The sequence below is a fragment of the Podarcis melisellensis genome (genome assembly GCF_964234715.1).
Source record: "Podarcis melisellensis genome assembly, chromosome: 13".
NCBI lineage: Eukaryota > Metazoa > Chordata > Lepidosauria > Squamata > Lacertidae > Podarcis > Podarcis melisellensis.
The window spans coordinates 30,674,185-30,688,209 of NC_138545.1; the positions used below are offsets into that span (position 1 = coordinate 30,674,185).

A 14,025-nucleotide genomic window follows, 5' to 3' on the forward strand; every position below is an offset into this window, starting at 1 on the left:
TTTCCCCAGGTTTTTTCATCATTTGCGGATCAAAATTCCTTGGTTGGGAATGCATTAAAAAAAATCCAATAGGAACCCATGGAAATCATCAAGTCGTTATACAAACATTCACCTAACAAACAATTTCCTGAGAAATTGTATTTGGATAGCAGGACCTGTGTGTAAATTGCTTCAAATACAGACAGATCTTTGCACCCCAAAATAATTCTTGAAGTCTGGTTTTTTTCCACAATAAAAAAACAGTGGTTCTTTCCCAATTTTATCCTTTCTCATGGAATCGCACAATGATTACATTTTTGAGAACCCTAAATATACAACCATGAAACGATCTCATGTTTTATAGGAAATAATGCTTTATTGGCTATTAGCAAGCAAGGCAGTTGACTGTAAAGGTCACCGAACAGTGTGCTTTTTCTTCCTTATGCAAGGGTTTCATGTAGCTTCACACACATACATAACAGTAAATGTGTGGGGTTTTTTTTGTTAATTTGGAAAACTTGCTGATAACTATTTTTTTAATAAAAAGGGAAGGCATACTGCAGAACGCATGAAGATTCTGTGATGTTAAACTCTCTCAGTTGTATCCACAGAACTATAGTCTTGGGGCACTATTGATGGCAGGTTCTTTTCAATAGCTGGACTGTTTGACCTGCTCACGAGTAGAGACGACCTTTCCATCTTCAACCTCCTCGACAATCATGCGGACTTGACGTGAGGTCTTCGTCACTGCAAGAGAAGAATTGGAGAGAGGGTTTATTTCCTCTTCAGATGTTTCATAACTTCACCAGATAACTCCATCTCAAAAACAGAATGATCAGGAGGTGAGAGGACCCGAGAAGCTTATATAGGGTCCGCAGCCAACTGGGAGGCTGAACTGGGAGCCAATCAGGCCTTGAGGGAAGGAACAAGGAATGCTGGAAGGTTTCTGTTGCTTTCTGGGCCTGTGAGCAGAATGGTTAATGTTTCTGCTTCCACATACAGAAGACCCCAGGAAGTTGCTCCTGATATTATTTCATAACTTGTCTCACACACCACTTGATTGTAAAAAAAACTCAACTACCTCAAAGCAGTTTGCAAAATATATGTAGTTGAGAGACAAAAGTAGGATGTCTTACAGGGATGGGAAACCTGTGGGTCACCCCCCAAATGTTGCTGAACTCCTGTCAGCCTTGGCCATTGGCCATCCTGACTGGGGCTGATGGGAGTTGGAGTCCAACAACATCTGGACGAGCACCTACTCCCCATCTGTGCCCTGTCAGAATAGCAGAGATGAGTACCTCATCTACTTTCCTCTTATCTACTTGGAATTGTTGGGGAAAACAGGAATTGTGTGGGCTGGGGTGTCATTAACAGCGCAATCCTAGGCATGTTTGCTCAGAGTTCAGTGAGTTCAGCGTGACTATGGCTGCACACACATTATACCTTTGAAGCACATTTGAAGCACATTTTCTCCTCAGAGAACTCCGGGCACTGTGGTTGCTAGGGATTGCAATTCAATGGGGTAAACTAAAGTGCCCAGACCTTTTTGAGGGGGAAAAATGATTTTCAAATGTGCTTTAAATGTATAATGTGTGCACAGCTTTACTCCCAGTAAGTGCGTTTAGGAAAGCATCATAATGTTTTTCTGAACAGCCTGATTCTGGCCAAGGGTGATAGTAACACTGCAATCCAAGATGGTGATGTCGGTGAACAGCATTCTTTGATGTGCAGAGATATCTTCATCCTGACCCGCTTAGCAGTGGCAGCAGCTAACATCACACAAGATGAAGGGTCTCAGTGTTCAGATTATCTCCTTACCATCTCCTTACCATTTGTGGTGGTCCTTCAGCTACTGTTTTTAGAAGGCTACTGGGTTTGGCTAAAAATGGGACAAGTCAGGGCCTCTTGAAAGGCTCTCCTATATTTCCCCCATAATCTGAGAATTGAACTTTTTTTAGTTGACATGCATTCTTACCATCTCTTCCAGACACAGCTGCGTTGTACTGGGAACTGATGCTGTAAGAAAAGGAGGAAAGAAACATGGTCAAGATAGAAATGCAGACTGCTTTTCTAGAATACATTATGAAATGCCAATGTGATAATAGAGGGGAAAAATAAATCCTAAAAATGGCTCTTAAATATGGAAACAGGGCTGCGTACCAATTACAGTGCTGATCGTTGATTAGATAATCAAATAATGAATGGGTCTATTAATGCCAGCACCACCAAAATCTGGATAAAATTGCCTTTTAAGATATTGAAGGAACCTCCCTGTTTTGCTTCATGTGAGCTGTTTTAGAACTCCCTTCTTGCCATCCCAGCCCCTCTTTTACGTACTGGGCATCCTCTCCCTCCAACAGGCGGCGGTAGGTGGCGATCTCCTGTTCCAGGCGGGTCTTGACATCGAGAAGGATCTTGTAATCGTGGTTCTGGCGCTCCATGTCGCACCTCAGCTCAGCCAGCTGCTCCTCCATGCTGCTGATCATAACCTGGATCTGGGCGAGCTGGGAGCCATAGCGAGACTCTGTATCTGCCAGGGTGGCTTCCAGTGCTGCTTTCTGGGGGAAGAGAATTGAGAGGAGGGTCACATTCATTGCTTTGAGAACTTCGGAAGATTATCAGGTATATAACAATGACAGTAGTGGGCTGCACACTGGTTTTGTTATGTACTGAAGTTCTCACCCTGGGCCAGCAGGGGGATACTGTAGATAGTTATGCAAATAAGGGATTGAAAGTTACGTTCAGTGATTGGATAGTTTTAGAAAATTGTTACAGTTATGTTGTAATGGAGCTCTATATAGGCAGGCTGACTGAACCCTTCAGTTCAGTTCTGTTCTGGCCTGTGAATAAACAAGAGCTGTTTGACGAATCACTGTGTCGTCTGATATGTTCACCCACAACTTAACAGGTTTCATGAAATATTTCAAGGAGGGATGGAGGGAAATTGATTTTGGTTTGCAAACCAAAACACAACTACCCTTCAAAATTTGCATTTTTCTAGATTTTGTGGTGCAGCTTCCTAACCAAATAATATGCATATATTAGAGGAAATTTCCATAAAATTCATTATGTTGAGGGATGTTGCTTGCAAAAAAAAGGTGTCTATATAAAAATGTGTTTATCAGGAAGAATTCAGACAAAATTCTAAAACCCCTGCACATTACTACTGAGATGTGGAGAACTGGATTTAAGATTGGAAAAATGAGAAAGTGACAGAAACCAACATTGTCAGATTTGTCAAATCAGGTATAGCATCTAAAGTCCTTAGGTAAATGCAGATGTCCAATCAGCAAATAGCTTTGGGTTATGGAGCCTGCTGGATGAGACTAAAGGTCTCTCTGGCCCAGCATCCTGTTCTCACAGTGGCCAACCAGATGCATGTGGGAAGCCTGAAAGCAGTCCACAAATGCTTATGCGGTGATAAAAATTAGTCTTTAAGGTGCCACAAGACCACAAGACTCTAGGTTGTTTTTGCTGCACTAGAGTTACCGCTCTGGAAATTACTACACAGCTTTGTTGTTGCATTCATATTTCACCAAAGAAGCTTAAAAGAGTTTCTCTCACTCACTCACACAGACACACATTTCATCCTCATAAAAGCTCTACCGGGTACAGTAGTATGAGATATAGTGACTGGTCCTAGGTCACCTGGTGAACTTCATGACCGCATGGGGAGTAGATTCTGGGTCTCCCTGGTCCTAATCTGACAAACTAGCCATGGAACCACTTTTTAATCATCCCATATTAAATTTTTGCAGAGCCTCTAGGCTATGAGACAAGAGCAGCAGGACGACTCGCTCCATCGCTTCTCAGTGCCACGCCTCTGACTTTCTCACCCAAAGAACGCAAAGACTGCAATATGATACAGTGTAGTGTATATAGGCTGCACACTTTGCCGGAAGTAAGTCCTACTTAATTCAACGAGCTCAATAGACATATAAGATTGCACCGTTTGTCACCACCAACCTATCCCATTGAGTTCAATGGGATTGAAGCACAGTTCACTTTTGAGCCCTGTGTGTCTCTGTTCTTTTAACTACCTTTTTTTTTTTCTTGAGCTATTGAGGAGCAGCCAAAAGCAAAGTTGCACTCTGTGTAAGGACACACTAATGATATTATCCAAAAGAGGGGAAGTGGGCATTGTTACGCAATGGCCAGAAACACACCGCAAATCACTCAAATGAAAAGGTCCTACTTCTTGGACTGTGTCACCAAGATAGAGCCAAGGGGACTTTCAGAGACTCATCATCCTCCCCAGTTCCACGTGCCCCCTTACCGTGCTGAGTTGAGTCTGCAGCTCTATCTCCAAGCTTTGGACGCTCCGCCTAAGTTCTGTGATCTCCGACTTGCCGCTCTGCAGCTGCTCCGTGTGGATGGCAACTTCGCGGTTCAGCTCTTCGGTCTGCAAGCAAAAGGAGAACACATGTTGCTTACATGAAACTCAGAGTACCAAGTATCCATTTGAGAACCTGTGGCACTCTTATTTTCCCTCCAGAAAGCTCCTTCATCCTGAGAGGAAGTCCCACCTTGCTGAAGAACCACTGCTCAGCATCCTTGCGGTTCTTCTCTGCCAGGTGCTCGTACTGCTCACGCATCTCCGTCAGGATCTTGGTCAGGTCCACTCCAGGAGCAGCGTCCATTTCCACCGAGATCTCACCACCCATCTGGCTTCGGAGGACGGCCATTTCCTGGAAAGAGAGGGAAATGTGGAAAGTTTATTTGCTTTGTTTTTGTTTAGTTTTTTGTCCTCTACTCTGGGCTAAGGAGGGAACTGCACCCAGATGAAGGTGATGAATGGTTGGTGAAGGACCCTGTGTGAGATGCAGGGAAGGGAAGTTCTCCCAGGGTGGGAGGTTGGGAGAAGAAAAGGAAGGTCACAGGTGACAGCTGAGTGGGTTCACCTGTTTCTGTATGGGACAAGAGTTAAGATCTACCTGTGAGAGACGACTCTGCATTCTATTTTTACTTTCTTTTTTAAAAAATTGTTTACACCAATTTGTTTTTTATTGTAACGTATTCTGAACATTCTTAATAAAAATCTTATAAAAAACAAAGAATGTTTATTTGCTTATCCATTCCGGCTCTGACGTGGGAGTCCAAAACCACATAGAAAAGTGCCTTATGGCACATTAGCCTACTTGTCCAAGTTGTCCATCTCTTCCAATACACCTGGAAGCAGCTCTCCTGGGTTTAGCAGGGGACCTTTTGAATGCAAAGCATATACTCCACCACTGAACAGAGCCATGCTCCTTTAAGACAGGCTCTGTCTTGGTGGCTAGCAAGCAGGCTTTGACCAGTTGCACAACGGCTATGAATTAGACTTTCTGCATACCGTCACAAGCCACCCTAAATGCGGGTTTGTCTCAAAGGCCAGATCTTGAGCATGGCAGTACAGGCAACCACTGGTTGGCTATAGGACTGAAGCCCGCAAGCGTAGGATGCTTTACTTGCCACTGGCCATGCGATACAGGTTCATGGCAGCTTTGCCTCTCACCTCTTCATGGTTCTTCTTGAGATAAGCCAGCTCCTCCTTCAGGTTCTCAATCTGCATCTCCAGGTCTGCCCTGGACAGGGTCAGCTCATCCAAGACTCTGCGCAGCCCATTGATGTCAGCCTCCACATTCATGCGCATAGCTTGCTCTGTCTCAAACCTGGAAGCAGAAAAAAGGACAGATTAAATTAAGAGATCCCCTTTTCATATTTTTTTGTTTTGTTTCGTTCCACATAAAAAGGTAAAGGTAAAGGGACCCCTGACCATTAGGTCCAGTCATGACCGACTCTGGGGTTGCGGCGCTCATCTCGCTTTATTGGCCGAGGGAGCCGGCGTACAGCTTCCGGGTCATGTGGCCAGCATGACTAAGCCGCTTCTGGCGAACCAGAGCAGCACACAGAAACGCCGTTTACCTTCCCGCCAGAGCGGTACCTATTTATCTACTTGCACTTTGACGTGCTTTCGAACTGCTAGGTTGGCAGGAGCAGGGACCGAGCAACGGGAGCTCACCCTGTTGCAGGGATTCGAACTGCCGACCTTCTGATCGGCAAGTCATAGGCTCTGTGGTTTAACCCACAGCGCCACCCACGTCCCTTCGTTCCACATAGTTTGGCTCAAAAATATGTCAAAAAACTGGGGTCCTAGGCACAGATAGTGGCATGGGGGGGGAAGCTGTGTGCTGCCCATGCCCCTGTGGGAGGCGTGCTCTTTAGGGAGCATTTCCCGCCCGCAGTAGCATGGGGGGAGCGGCTGCCCACTTTGCCAACCCCCAGCAACATCCCTTAAAAAAGCTCAGCAACCATCTCCCCTCATTTTCTTTAAATTTAGTCCCCCAAAATAGGGGGCATCTTATACATGGAAAAATACAGTATTTGCTTTTTCAGACTAGTTGTTCATGACAGATTAAGTTTCCTGATATATGAGATGTCAGATTAGCCAACCTCGTTTGTTGGCTTCCTAATCCAGCTTGCTAATTACACCTTGCTTGTGTTCTGTACCAAACTTTGTGTTTCTAAACCTAATTTTTCTTTCCTTGCTCCGACTTGTTTAATGGCTTTTAGACCTGCCTTGGAAGCTGTCAGCCTATTTGAATCCTAGCGCCAGTGCTTAATATGGCTGAAGCAACTTCATCAGTCCAGGGAGCCGTAGATTGGAGACCGTTCTCCAAATGAAATGTTTGTTCCACCCGCTCATGGTTCATACATAGTCTGCGGAAGCACAACTTACTTGGTTCTGAAGTCATCGGCTGCCAGGCGGGCATTGTCAATCTGCAGGACGATGCCAGCATTGTCAACAGTGGCAGCTAATATCTGGAGAAAGAACAAGTAGTCTTAAAGAGAAGTCTTAAAGAGATTTGTCTGAATTGTGTACTCTCTTAAGTATACAGCAGGCATTAAGTGATGCCTAGGGTGGAAGTTCATAGCACCAAGGTAACATGCATCAGGTCAGCCTGGATAGCTCAGTTGGCTGGAGTGGGGTGCTGATAATGTCAAGTTTGCAGGTTCTATCTGCATATGGGACAGCTGCATATTCCTGTATTGCAGGGGGTTGGACTGGATGAACCTCAGGGTCCCGTCCAACTCTACAATTCCATGATTCTATGATCTAGCCAACAGGCTTACTCTACCCATCACTGCCACTATTGGGTTGGCCATATTAATAGCAATCCCTACTAATCCCTGTGGAACACTCTCCCATCAGATGTCAAGGAAATAAACGACTATCTGACTTTTAGAAGACATCTGAAGGCAACACTGTTTAAGGAAGTTTTTAATGTTTGACATTTTATCATTTTATTGCATTATTATTATTATTATTATTATTATTATTATTATTATTATTATTATTATTATTTTGGGAGCCACCCAGAGTGGCTGGGGAAACTCAGCCAGATGGGTAAGGTGTAAATTATTATTATCATCATCATCATCATCATCACCCAAATGAATTATGATAAACATGAGGAAACTGAAAGCAGCCTTTGCCAACCTGCTGCTTGCCCACGGTTTTGAACTACAACTCCTATCAGTCCTAGATAGCAGAGTCATGATGTCTGGAAATTGCCATATTGGCAAAGTCTGCTGCCAAGCAAGGAAGGGACTTGTTCTCTGTTGTTATCCATTGGCTGCTTCTCATTAGGTGCCATTTTCAAGGAAGGACATCAATAGATCAAGCAATGGATAGAGATTTCTGGTGATCCATGAGCAAACTCAGAAGTCTCACGCAAGGCATAGATAGATGATGATAGATGATAGATAGATAGATAGATAGATAGATTAGATAGATAGATAGATAGATAGATAGATAGATAGATAGATAGATAGATAGATAGAAAAATAGATATAGATAGACAGACAGACAGATAGACACACAAAAACATTTTCACAATGTCCTTCAAATCAAATAATTACATTGATTGCTGAGTTGACTTCCCACCCTAAGTTGACTTCTCCACAGTGTTTTTCCTCAAACCTTTTCTACAGAATTATATCTTTTCTGCTGCATTACATCTTTTTTTCCAAAAAGTTCCTCCTCTATTGCAATTGTTTAGGTAAGGCATCTTTCAAACTCAGGCTGCATTCGGATACTCATTTACACAAAGGTAAGTGCCACTGAACTCAATGGGATGTACTTCTGATTAGAAACGTGTAGTGTTGTGCTGTCAGTTCCTCATGTGTAAAATGCAGGGTGGGCAGATAGAAAGGGGGCAGGATACTCATACAGAAGAGGAGGTCTCAGCTGGTGTAGCTGGCATGGCAGCACAGAACTGCTCAAGTTCCACACATCATCCATTTTATTGCATTTATTGCATCTTTTTTTTCTCCAAGGAACTCAAGGTAGCTCACATGGTTCCCCTCTTCACTTAACCCCCACAACATCCCTGTGAGGTAGGTTTGGCTGAAAGGCAGTGACTGGTCCAAGCTTCATTGCCAAGTGGGGATTCGAACCCTGGTCTCCCAGGTCCTGGCCCAAGCCAGCGTGCCACCCTGGCTCCCCACTCTCATCAATATACCTGAAGGAGCGTCTCCACCCCCATCGTTCTGCCCGGACGCTGAGGTCCAGCGCCGAGGGCCTTCTGGTGGTTCCCTCATTGCGAGAAGCAAAGCTACAGGGAACCAGGCAGAGGGCCTTCTCGGTAGTGGCACCCGCCCTGTGGAACGCCCTCCCATCAGATGTCAAAGAGATAAACAACCACCTGACATTTAGAAGACATCTGAAAGCAGCCCTGTTCAGGGAAGTTTTTAATGTATGACATATTAGTGTATTTTTGGTCTTTGTGGAAGCCGCCCAGAGTGGCTGGGGAAACCCAGCCAGATGGGCGGGGTACAAATAATTTTATTTTATTTATTTATTTATTTATTTATTTATTTATTTATTTATTATTATTATTATTATCATCATCATCATCATCATCATCATCACCACATTAAAGGTGCAGGATCAGCCTGCCTCCTTTTGCACCTGGCCCCCTGGTGAAATGCAGCTTACTTGACAGGGTTGTTGTGGAACGTGGAACTGAGCAGGTTTGCATTTGTTTTATTTAGCCAGTTTGCTCTTCAAAGAGCTCTCCTAATCTCTCGTTTCGGTCCAGTGAAAAACCGTTGCTCCTGCGCCTTCTCATCACCCTGTCACTGCGATGCTAGACAAAAGGGTGAGCTGCGTCAGAAAGCTCTCCTCTCATTGCCCCGGGGTGCTTCCAGCCCCTCCATTATCTGAGCGGCTTGGCAGAGGGAGCGCATACTTGGAACGCAAGTCATATCCGCTGCGCATCCACAAGCCCAGGGTCCTGTCAGCACAGACATCACTCACGGCCCTTGTATTCCTTTTGGGTGCGCCTGAAGTGGAGCCACTGGTGCCCTGCAGCCATGCGCTCTAGCTGATAGCTTTCTCTTCATCTTGTGGTTGTCATCCTCCTAGGGATTAGCTCAACTGGAAATTAATCCAGTTCCGTCCCTCCATCAGTCCACACCCTTCACTCTTAAAATAATTAGAGACCAAGGGTTTTAGAAACTGTGGGTCCACACCAGAGATGTAAAGCACACCCAACTTGCCCCAAGGAATCCTGGGAATTGTTAAGGGAACTAGGAATCATGGAGAAACTACAGTTCCCAGAATTCTTTGGGGAAAGCCAGGTGCTTTAAATGGATGTTGGGTGTACTTTATATGTCAGGTGTGCACCTGTCTCACAGCCGGTTTTTCTAAAGGAGCTGAGCAGCACTTCAAGTACCTAATGGGTTGTTACATAGATGAGGGCGAAGAAGAAGAAGTTGTTATCTGCTTCTTTAAAAGGAAGAACTAGATCTAATGGTTTTAAGCCACAAGAGCATAGATCTCAGTTGACCATTAGGAGAAACCTCTTGAAGTTACAAGCAGTTAGACTATGGTGCTGTTTACCTAGGGCAGGGATAGCCAACATTGTGTCCTCTGGACATTACTGGACTCCAGCTCCCATCAACTCTCCCACCCAGCCAGCATGGCCCTTGGTCAGGATGATGGGAGTTGGAGTCCAACCACATCTGGAAGGTCACCTCATTGGTGCCCTGGACTTAGGGGTGGGTAGGCTTGAAGCAGAGGTTGGAGGACAGCCATCTGTTGGGGATGCTCTAACTGGATTTCCTGCATCAAGAAGGGGGTTGGACTAGATGGCCTACAAGACCTCTTCCAGCTTGGTCGTTCTGTGAACTTTCATCTCCCTGAAGGTTATATGGGGTTGTTGTTTTAATCAGAATCTTAATCAAAAGGATTAGATATGATGTGTTCTGGAGGAAACCTCTCAGCTGTTGGTTCATTTGACTTGACTCTACAAATGTCTCACTGGTGAACCAGAAATCAGGATGCCCTTCTTGCCCCTCCCCATGATGAGCAGGAAAATGGGGAAGGGCCGTAGCTCAGTGGGTAGAGCATCTGCTTTGCATGCAGAAGGTCCCAGGTTCAATCACCAACATCTCCAGGTAGGGCTGTGAAAGACTCCCTACCAAAATCGTGTAGAGTGTCACTGCCAGTCAGTGAAGACAATACTGAGCTATATGGACCAATGGTCTGACTTGGTATAAGGCATCTTCCTACATTCCTCTGTGCCCTTTAGAAGGCTTATACCATCTAACATAGGTAACGTATCTCAGTTGAACGACATAGCTTAAGTTCAGGAGATCCACACCTCTGAGTAAGAATCCATTTGTACCCCTAAGATTATTTAAGCATGCACTAATTTTAAAAAATGCAGTGTGTAAATGAGAGGAGGATATATATGGAAACATGAGCATTATATGGGGCAGACGACAGGATAAGGATTTGTTGCAGCTTCCTAAGAAGCATCCGGTTGATAACACACTTAACACAGAATGTGTGGGAAACCCTAAAATGTGAACACTCTAGAGATCTGAACCCACCCTTCCCACAGCAAGCACCAAACTCTCCATCACACCCCAGTTTCATACAGGAATCACAGGTAGCTGTTCTTATGTGCAAGGTGAATGGTCGCAGCTGCATTGTTCATTCTGGGCTCTGCAACAGCTACACATGCATACGGGCTTAAGCCAGAAACCAGTGAAAAGGGTTCAAATGCCTTAATAGCCATGCTTAGGTTTGCAATCTGGCAGCCTGGGAAGCCCTTATTGCTGGGCTCAAGGATCCCTTGAGCATCCACTCTTTTTTCAACTACCTTACTCTTCTTTTCTTAACTGTTTTTATGCCACTGCATTCCTCTAGACGACCCAACTCTACAATTCAATGGTTCCAAAGGCTCTCTGCTTTGCCATTTACCTTACTCCGCAGATCCTCGATGGTCCTAAAGTATGGGCTGTAGTCACGCTCTGGACCTGGTCCCTGCTTCATGTGCCACTCCTTGATCTTGACCTCCAGCTCGGTGTTGGCTTCCTCCAGCGCCCGCACCTTGTCCAGGTAGTTAGCCAGGCGGTCGTTCAGGTTCTGCATGGTTTCCTTCTCGCCTCCACCCAGAAGGACATCGCCGCCGCCAGCGACAAAGCTTCCACCATAGCCTCCACCAAACCCACCACCAAAGCTGCTGCTGCAGAAGCTGCCTCCATAGCCACCACCAAGGGCACTGCCTATCCCATAGCCACCCCCAAGGGCACTGCCTACCCCAGAGACATAGCGAGAGGAAGAGATGGAGACGCCACCAGCTCCGCCATGGATGCTCGGGGCTCTGTATCCGCCACCCAGATGGACAGAGGAAAGACGGGAGGAACCCCCTCCAAAAGAAGACCCCTTCATTGAGGCGGAAGAGGTGTATTGCCTGTAGGTGGTGGCCATGGCTGGCAGGAAATGGAGACAAGCAAGAGAAATGTTCTGACTACGTTCTAAGAGGCTGGAGAGAGCTAGCTGCTCCTTGTCTGTATTCTCCTCTTATATCTGAGACGGAGGCGTTGCCACAAGGAGTGGCGTGGGCGGGTGGGGGTTGCTCTCCTCTCTTTTCCATTCCCTGGAGGTTTCATCACCCCGGGCATCCAAGCCAACTTCTCAAACTATCCTTTTCCTCCCTGTGTTTATTCATGCCTATGTCACATTCCAGAGGGCGGACTTTTCTTTTTATTGAACCGTTCCTTCTTTTGTTTCCGAAAAGAAATTGTCAGCTGTTACTCAGCCAAGGTGGCTCTTCCACCCAAGGCTATATCTTTTTTTTTAAAGGGTTTCTGTACCAGGAAGGCTATGGAATGCAAGTAAGAAAGAATAAAGTATTTGGAGACTCCGCCCTGATGTCTTTCTGAAAAGTCAGGGCATTCTGCCTTTCTCATGTTTTTCTTGGCTCCCTCTACTGAGTCTTTCCTAAGCACCCATATCCTTCAGCACCTTCTGGAATGTGGAGTGTGTGGACTCTGTCTCTAAAGCAGGGTTCAGCCAAAGACTCTTAAGAGCATATAACCAATGACCAAGTGGAAGGATAGGTCTGCTGGCAAGACTTCGCTTGGCCAGGAACTGAAAATCTCAGGGCCAGACAGCAAACAAAGCTTATCTTCCATCACAGCGTCCTTGTTGCAGAGGTTTAGTTACATGCAGGCATCAACAGGGGACACCCCAGGAACCTCTACTGCAGGGTTTTCCAGACTTGGGTCTCCAGTTGTTTTTGGACTACAACTCCCATCATCCCTAGCTAACAAGACCAGTGGTCAGGGATGATGGGAATTGTAGTCCAAAAACAGCTGGAAACCCAAATTTGGGAAACACTGCTCTAGTGGATCATCAACATCATTTCTAACCCACCTTTTTTTCCCCAAGGAGCTCACGGTACTTGGTTCTTCCCCTTTCTCATATAAGACACACACACACAACAATCCTGCAAAGTTAGGGCTCCCAGATGTGTTTGTCATTTGAAGGGAGTATAGAAAAGAATGGCTGGGAGGGTAAGGGTTAAGTACCCTCCTATCTGCCCTCTCTTTCTTGCAAATTGCGCCCCTGTAGGGATAGCAGAATCTGCCAGTAGTGATTCTCTTGGTTTCTCATTTGTCCAGTCTTAAATTTTTGCAGCAATTCTATATATTAGTGCAAATTTCATATGCATTTTTGACTAATCTACACATTTTTATGCACCCAGTATGCCATATTCATGAACATAGGCTGTTTAGGTTCTTAAATTAGTTCAGAAAGTGCAAATTTGATAAATTCAGTTTTAAATTTGACTGCGTCAAAATTTCTCCCCCTGCCATTTTGCTCTGGAGATGTGACACCCTGCGGCCTTCTAAATATTGTTGGACCACAAATTCCATCATCCCTGACCATTGGCCATGCTGGCTTTGGGGGGGGTAGAGTCCAACAACATCTGGAGAGCACCGGTTGCCCATCCCTGTTTAGCCCCGTCTGAGTTGTGGAACTCTGCATTAATCAATTCCCCACTGGTTCTCCAGATGCCACAGCATCCAGCATTAGCTTGGCCCAGATCAATAAATAGGTCTCAGCCCCAGTGAGCTTACAAACTAAATGCTAGGAGCATGGAGAGAATAGAGAGAAATTAAATTCCACTGGTCAAATGTTTCTCCGTCTCTTTCTTTCTTTCTTTCTTTCTTTCTTTCTTTCTTTCTTTCTTTCTTTCTTTCTTTCTTTCTTTCTTTCTTTCTTGTGATACCAATATATTCCTAAGAGCCATTTCACACACTGCACAGCAATAGGCCTACATTTGCAACCAAGTATCCCCTAGACCAGAGGTTTTAAACCTTTTTGAGTCCACAGCTCCCTTGACCAACTATCTTCTTTCTGAGGCACCCCTGTGGGATTCAGGGGCCCAGTTATGTCACCACTTGCCTTCAGAGCCAGCAGCCCATCACCCCTTTTTGAACACCCTCCCTTGTAGAGGGTGTTCCCTCATCTTCCTCTCCACTCCCTTCTCCTTGGGATTCCTCTGGGCAGCCACTGCTGCCATCCCTGGTCTCTGAGCTGCCCCACCCCCTGCCCCAAAGAGAGGTTCCTCATCCTGCCACCCCACAGGGGCCTGGGCAGAGGATGCCTCTAGCCTTAGTGGCCCATGTTTTGTTAGCCCCAAAATGGAAAACAAGTGAGTTCCCAACTTAAACTGATAGAATACGCGCAGCTTGCGGATCTAA

The 14,025-nt window shown here is 45.5% G+C and overlaps 1 protein-coding gene across 1 annotated transcript in view; it reads right to left on the reverse strand.

The window, feature by feature from the left end:
- Positions 1-330: 330 nt before the first annotated feature.
- LOC309354869 (uncharacterized protein) overlaps positions 331-14,025 on the reverse strand; it is a 32,876-nt gene continuing 19,181 nt past the window's right edge. Inside the window, exons 9-16 of the mRNA XM_081885133.1 lie at positions 11,234-11,833; positions 6,698-6,780; positions 5,474-5,630; positions 4,506-4,667; positions 4,256-4,381; positions 2,317-2,537; positions 1,955-1,995; positions 331-726 (exon numbers count right to left, since the gene is read on the reverse strand). Of these exons, the coding sequence (XP_081741259.1) occupies positions 629-726; positions 1,955-1,995; positions 2,317-2,537; positions 4,256-4,381; positions 4,506-4,667; positions 5,474-5,630; positions 6,698-6,780; positions 11,234-11,833 (1,488 nt within the window). The 3' untranslated portion in view covers positions 331-628. The remainder of the gene's footprint in view (positions 727-1,954; positions 1,996-2,316; positions 2,538-4,255; positions 4,382-4,505; positions 4,668-5,473; positions 5,631-6,697; positions 6,781-11,233; positions 11,834-14,025) is intronic.